The sequence below is a fragment of the Uranotaenia lowii genome, chromosome 3 (genome assembly GCF_029784155.1).
Source record: "Uranotaenia lowii strain MFRU-FL chromosome 3, ASM2978415v1, whole genome shotgun sequence".
In the NCBI taxonomy this organism is placed as follows: Eukaryota; Metazoa; Arthropoda; class Insecta; order Diptera; family Culicidae; genus Uranotaenia; species Uranotaenia lowii.
The window spans coordinates 185,118,096-185,125,376 of NC_073693.1; the positions used below are offsets into that span (position 1 = coordinate 185,118,096).

The following is a 7,281-nucleotide window of genomic DNA, read 5'->3' on the forward strand; positions in this document are numbered from 1 at the left end:
AGGTTTATAAATTGGTTGTTTTTTTTCAGATATCAACCGATTTTGAAGTAGTTTCCCATCAACTGATACATCAACAAATTATTCTTAGCGCGTGTGATTTTCTGAACATTGACTTAAAATTCCTAAATTTGGTAAGTGTGCTTTTATTGCTGGGTTTTAGGTTAGTGATTTAACACCATTTAGTCTAATCAAAAATATACTCACATTCGATTTTAATTTTATATAAAAGGCACTCATTGAAAATTAAGCATGTACCTCTTTGTAGCACCGTCAATAAGTTAGGCAACCCATGGCTAGCACATGATGCCTTGAGTGGATAATATCGAGTGGATTATATTAAAACTAATCAATTTAAATATAATTTCTTCTCATTTCTCTTCTTTAAGATGATTGGAGCTGTAACGACCTATCTAGTTATTCTACTACAGTTTGACATGTAGAATTAATAGTGCACATCAATGCTGTATATTGGATAAGAGAAATAAAATATTCATAAAAAAAGGATATAAATACAGTGCACTTCCAGTCATAGAATCAATTAAAATATACATCAGTGGAAAAGGACATACACAAATGGAAAAGCATCTCATAGCTGTGAATTGGAATTTGTTTTTTATATTCACCGGAATCGGACTTTCACCATTTTCTTTCAATAAGCGCCATGGCCATATACGTGAAAGCATCTGGAAAAACCTATGGTCAGCCCTTGTTCTCAGTGTTGTTCTATTTAACTATTGCTGTCAAAATAGCTTAAACTCGATTCATCCCAAGCGACATGGATTGGTAATCACATTTTCCGAATGGACCATGACTGTGATGTCTATGATTTTTTTGGCATGTTCGGTGATCCAGGCAGTGATCAAACGAAAGATACAGATTGAGTGCATCGAAAGCATCAACGAAATCGATTTTATCATGCAGAACAGATTTGCGTGTCCGATTGCAGAGAATCTTGTCAATAAATCTACTATGAAACGTTTCATTTGGCTCATAGCTATTTGGTTAAGCAAACATATTCTTGGACTTATATGTTCGAACAAAAAAATGCTAAGATTGTACATGCTTTTTTACCTAGCGCCAATTGTGTTCCTTTCGATCGCACGCTTGTTAATGGTAAATCATAAAGTGTTCATCATTTTATTCTATAATAGGCAACAGCCTTTAATTTTATTTTCAGCAAACATTTTTCATCGACTCAATATGTTTCAGGCTTAAAGTAATAAATGCCGAACTAAGTCTATACAATGACGAAAATATTTCTGGCACTTCGAAACGCAACTTCCAAGAGACCGTCATCCACGTGCAAGCGATTTACGCAAAAATTTGGAAGGCGTTTTGTAAAGTTAACCTTATGTTTGGCTGGTCGTCTATAACATTGGTGTTGAAATTGTTTGTCTATTTAATAGTCATAAGTTTTTGGTGCATCACTGGACCAAAGAAAATTGAGTTGACTGTATGGGAACAAATTGGTGAGTTTATTTGATTTTTTGCTGATCTATCTGTTTTACTGATGAGCCCATTCTCCTTTCAGAATCAGGCTTGGAAATACTTTTTAACATCAGTACGAAGAGCTTTTTATGTCATTCCGCTTCTACTTGCAGGATGGAGGTAAGAGAAATAATTCATAAATTAAAAATTGTTGCTGTTGAAGTTTTGTGCAGTAGGGTTTTTTTTATAATGATTTAAATACGTCTCGTCCAGGCAAACAAAACTTCAGAGATTCTTCTTAAACCACTCGAATGCGGCCTTAATGATGAGAACGTGCGTGATTTTGTGGCCCAAATGAACCACCAACCTTTCATAACTTCTGCTAATGGATTCTTTGACATAGATTACAGTTTGTTAGGATCGGTAAGTTTGATTTCAAAACAAATTGTTCTTAACCTTATGGTCCAAAACCATTTGATTTAATATGCATTGCCTGATGGAAAGGATAGAGGATTATTTCTATGAGAAACTGTGAAGGCTAATTCGAAAAGTAACATTTGACCAAACGCCGTTATTGATCTTCAAGAACAAATCATGAGCCCTGTGATTATGTTGCAAAGTAACAACGATTTTAAGCTCTTCAACTCGTAGGAGAGCTCATTATTGGGCATGAGTAAGAGAATATAATGACTGATATGAATAAAGCTCTAGTAATTACTTTTGCTATTTTCGAACAGTTTTGTGAGTCAAATACTTTGAATGGCATGCATATTTTTAATCCGGAGCTGGTTGAAAGTAAATGTTCTACTCTGATTTTTCATACCTAGTTGAGCAAATGCTTTCAAATTTTGCCATTCTAAAGTTTGAGCTAAGTAAAAGCTATACAAGCAATTGCTATTTTCTTATTCATACCACTTAATGACTCCGCTAGATAGCATAGCTAGAATGAATGCGCGGAAAAGTGTACTGTACCAAAGATTATATGATTGGAAACGCACTACTGGCATAAAGACTCGAGCTCTCAAGTAAACAAGAAAAACATTTTATGAAATTTTTATGATATTGGATAATTCATTCCAAAAAATATATATAATGAGAATCGAACTCACTGCAACATTCTCATCTCGGCTTGCTAGTCCGATATGTTACCCGCAGTGCACCATCTGAGTCAGTTAGCAAACGAAAGTTTATTGTCATATAGTCTTTCGGTTTGTGTAAAGCGAGTAGACTACACAACATTTGCACAAATGCGATGACATTCGATGAAATTCTGTCGCTGTGAATACGATTTGCATCGTGCATGGCACTGTTTGAATGATCGCGCAAACGGTTTGTGTAAAATCGGTCGGGATCGAAATATTTTGTTCAAACCACCCTCTTCGGCATTGTGTATGATGCTGTTTGTGCAAACTTCAGCCCATTTCCTCAGCCCCAGCCAGGGTTGAAGGAGTTTTTGTTGTTGCTGTTACTGTTTTCGCCAGCAATCGTTTGTGTTCGCGCGAAATTTGTGTGTATCGTGTTTGGGCGAGCATAGCATGAAACAATCGTCGTGCATGAAATCATCGTATTTTGTAAAAATGTGCTGTAGTCTATGGCCCGCTTAATGCCGGTTTAATACATACACATTCAGCGCAGTCATCATTTGACTATATCAGCGCCAACATACGAAAAGGGTATAAAAGACAAAGTAAACAAAACCCGTTTTCAGTAGATTCAAGTGATTCAAGTAGCCCAATATGAGCTCTACTTATCACAAAAACTGTTTATAGTTTAGTTTATCAGTTTTCGTAAGGTTTATAATGCAGTTTAAGCAAAGGATCTAAAATATTTAGGGCCATAATATGACATTTTCTTCACACAAATTGTTTGTATACATATACACCCTTTACTCCATAACAAAGCAAATGGTCTAGATGCAAAACATTAAAAGAGGAAGAATACTGAAATCTCACTCCTAAAGAAAGACCCATTACGTTTGTAAAAAATAGGGAAATTTTATCTCCATCTCACTTACATACATGAGACAAACACAAAATTTTCGAGGCCGAAAATTAGCAAAATTTTGCTCAAATTTGACCAGCTAGAAACTTAGCAATCAATTTAGCAATTTTTTTTACTAAAATTTTAGCAGAACTCAAAAAAGTGTCCTGAATAAATTTGTACTCAGTTTTCAGTAAATAGAAACATCGTTTGCTTAAATTATAGTAATTTTTTTTCTCCATAAATTGCTAACATTTCAGTAAAATTCAAATTTAATTTCCTCCGGTTTTCCTTTTGAAAATCATTAAATCAAAAATTCAATATTGATTAACTTTTTTATAAGTATACATTATTAGCAGTGTTCCCACTGTCAAAGTATATGATCAAGCTACACTGACTGGATTTCTTGGTTAGCATTTAGCATCTGTTGATGTCCTACATCAGCTTGGTTTTAACTTCTATTTTCCCCGTCCGTCGAGATGAACCGGCAAACCCCTCTGGCCCGGATCTGAGGGATCTACATTTTGGTGCACCGTAGAGTGGTGTAGTCCGCCACAGCAGCTCGATAATTCTTTCCAACCAAACTATGAAAAAAAGGATAAGTTATATTTTTGTTTAACTGCACAATATTTAATCTTACCACTGGATTCGAATATTATTGAAAATTTTTCTGCTGTTTCGTTCTGCAGATACTAATTGTTCGCCAGTTTCGGTTGTTTCTCAGGAATCTGTGATGAAAACAATAATGTTTAAAAAGATTGACTTATACCAACAATGATATTAAAGAGAGCATTATGCTGCATGGATGCGGAACAGTACCAGGCATAAAATTGAGATTGTCATGAAACACTAAAACCTTATCAAAAGAGTTAGAACATTTAGAAACATTTAAGAACCCTGTTAGGAGATAACTGATACTTGATACTTGTTCGAGAACTTACCTGGTGTAATCTCAGCTGGAAGTGATTCAGGTAATCTGGACCATGCCACATATCGGAACCGACGGCGGTCGATTTGAAAGGTCCCATTACCAACCGCTTGGAACTTCCTGACACTTGGTGCTGGTCTTCCACGAACGGTTATTTCCATCCTGTTTCGACGCAACCGATCAATTTCCCGGAAGCACGCCTCCAATAAGTTCACCTGCTACATTAAGTCTTACAAACTTTTCAAACTTCTGTTTCCAAATTTCCGTTGTAGGTTGGTCGATTTGTTGACATGGAAATTGGCTGCTTTTTAAATTTCCAATCGGGCGGTAGAACCTTTATAAGGCACAGCATTCTGGCTGTAAATCAAAGTTTTGTTTCAAATTATTATTTTCATTGGATAATTCTTCTTTTAAACGCACTTACCGAGGAAAATCAGCAGACAACTTTTCATTCCGATTCAACGGATTTGACTTAGCGGAAAAACAAAACACAATCATCTGACAAAAACAACGCGGTTTGTGTCAATGCTATACAGTGAATGCTAAAACTAGTAGCGAATGGGTTTTTTACTCAAATTGAGCTAAAGTCATGACAATTTGGGAAAGTGCTAACTCAATAGTAAAAAATTTTTTTTGCTAACTGGAAGTAATGGTGTATTTTTGCTAAGTGGAGCCCCGAAAGTTTTGTGTGTACAATACAAAGCAAAGGGTGTATAAACCATTTCGAAGCAATTCATACTCCAGCTAGGTTCAATAAGCAATTGCGAGCTTATTTTCCATCAAAATATCCTTTTATCGATAAGAACATATTAAGAATGCTCCTACGCGCTTGGGTCCCTTAAAAGATTCCACGTGAATTTTAACTAGCACCTTTAAAAAAGGTTGCAAAATTTTCAAACGCGTTTTTTCTCGAAACGCCATAAGTGAACATAGACCCTTTTCACGTGTTGGTACTGATATCTTTGCTGGCTGATTGTTTCCAACCTGCTTTGTCTTGTGATAGGATATGGATTATGATTTATTTGGTTTCTTTCAAACATATGCAATGTGGTTGCGCTGGAGGAATAATGCCAATTATTAGAAAGCTTGTTAATGCCGGTCCGGGATAGAATCATATAACGATAATTCCACCTCCAAGGAAGTTCATTATTGGAGTAGAGTCTAATTCCTGGGTATACTTACAGGTGCTTGCTGCAACCGCAACATATATTGTCATCATGCTGCAACTAGAACAGAGCTGAACCCTAATCTGTGACATCTTCCTACTGCTATCACTTATAAAACCAGCTACTTCTGCATACTAAATATGCCAGGGCCACTTACAGACATGGATTATGGATATAGTAAATCCCAATATTTGCTGCTAGTTTTTAACTCACTTGAACATAACATAATAAGTATTAAATGTGATTGACTACTGCATTATATCAAACGTATTAGAATCAACATTGGTAACTCTCAGCATGCTTCATACACCTCAGCAAAGACATGTACATCAGCACCACCTCATGGAGAAAGTTCTCACTAAAAGAGTCAAGTTGGCGTGTTTCGACGAGAAATTCTGGGTTTTTTTTTCATCAGTAAATCTTGTGAACATTTGTGAACAAAATTCATATCGTCTTAAATTCAATGGAATACCGGTTAATTCAAAACCTATAATTTCATGGAGATTTTTATTATTAACAATTGCATTTCAGATTACCGATTACACAGAATGCAATGCCGAATGAAAATTCGAGAATAATCAAAGGCTTTGCCTCGACTTCGAACGCAGTAAAACTTGCAACGATAGCTTAACTTCGATCGCCTCCAGATGCTTTCTAACATAGAAAAGTTAGATGCAAGCTGATTTGTGGCCGTGGGACGCTTGCTGTCAACGGAATTTTGCAAATTGAAGAATTACGAGAACTAGACCAGCAGGCGAAAGGTAATCTGTCATAATGCTACTCCTTGAGCTAAAGTTTTAAGGCGAGCATCGTGGAGGACTATACACACATCGAGAGGAGATGAAATTCCCTTCACATTCCGTTTATGCAGTTGGGTTAAGTTTTGGTGCTTGTGTCATTTAATTGCTAGCATAAACCCTGTGAAAATTAATGTTTCAAGATGGCTTCAAACGATTAAGTGCGAAAACGTGGCTCCAGAGAGTTATTTAAGCTGAAAGCAAAAGATGTTTTTTCCATTTGAATCTGAAGAAATTGGAAAAAAATTGTCACATTTATAATCGTGGCTCCAGAGAGTTAATATTCGAGTTTTTTTTACCAATCGTTCGAAAAGGAAACATAACTGTTTACTGGCAACCAATCGAAAATTTATTGATACGTCAGTTTCAGGATAATTGAACGGAAATAAACAATTTGCCAGGTTGTATAGGAGATTCGAGGAGAAAAACTGATAGTTCCACAAAAAACTGTAATTTTTTTTTGTTATGTAGCCTAAAGAAGTTTGGAGTTTGTTTTATTTATATTATGATTACTTAATTACGAATAGTTTCAAATATTTTGAATATGAAATAAATAGGAAATAACGCATGAGAATTTAAGATCATAAAAATGAGGAAGACATGTATTGTGAATTATTGTGTTGAAAAAAAAATTCAAAAAATGTTCAACTTTTTTCGCTTTTTGTTTTTCTGTTCGTTGCATTTGTGATCCATGTTCAAGATCTGGAGTTTTGCTTTGATTAACATATTGATGTGCTTATTGGCAACCAAACATGCGCTGGATGTATCGGCAACTAAATCCTGATTTGAGTAATCCTGATTTGACTAATCCTGATATTTGAATGGATTAGGTAGTATGAGCCACCTAATGAGTTTCGGGAAAATCATTTGGAAGTTTTGAAACATTGTTTAAATTCTAGTTTTGAATCCATCGTTTAAAACAATGTTCCGAAAATCAATCATTTTCGATTAGCCATGCTTTACTGCATTCAGAGCCAAAAAA

The 7,281-nt window shown here is 35.4% G+C and overlaps 1 protein-coding gene and 1 long non-coding RNA gene across 2 annotated transcripts; one reads left to right on the plus strand and one right to left on the minus strand.

Moving 5' to 3' along the window:
- The first annotated feature begins 500 nt into the window (after positions 1-500).
- On the plus strand, positions 501-5,816 carry LOC129755960 (gustatory receptor 68a-like). The gene is made up of 5 exons (XM_055752682.1): positions 501-1,113; positions 1,178-1,469; positions 1,532-1,608; positions 1,702-1,851; positions 5,521-5,816. Exons 1-5 carry the CDS (start codon positions 574-576, stop codon positions 5,575-5,577), a joined length of 1,116 nt encoding a protein of 371 aa, XP_055608657.1. The 5' UTR covers positions 501-573; the 3' UTR covers positions 5,578-5,816.
- LOC129755961 (uncharacterized) lies at positions 3,778-4,936 on the minus strand. Its single transcript, XR_008739358.1, has 4 exons — positions 4,761-4,936; positions 4,350-4,693; positions 4,049-4,136; positions 3,778-3,992 (listed from the first exon to the last, which is right to left on the minus strand). It is a non-coding gene; the product is annotated as an uncharacterized LOC129755961 (long non-coding RNA).
- Positions 5,817-7,281: the final 1,465 nt, after the last annotated feature.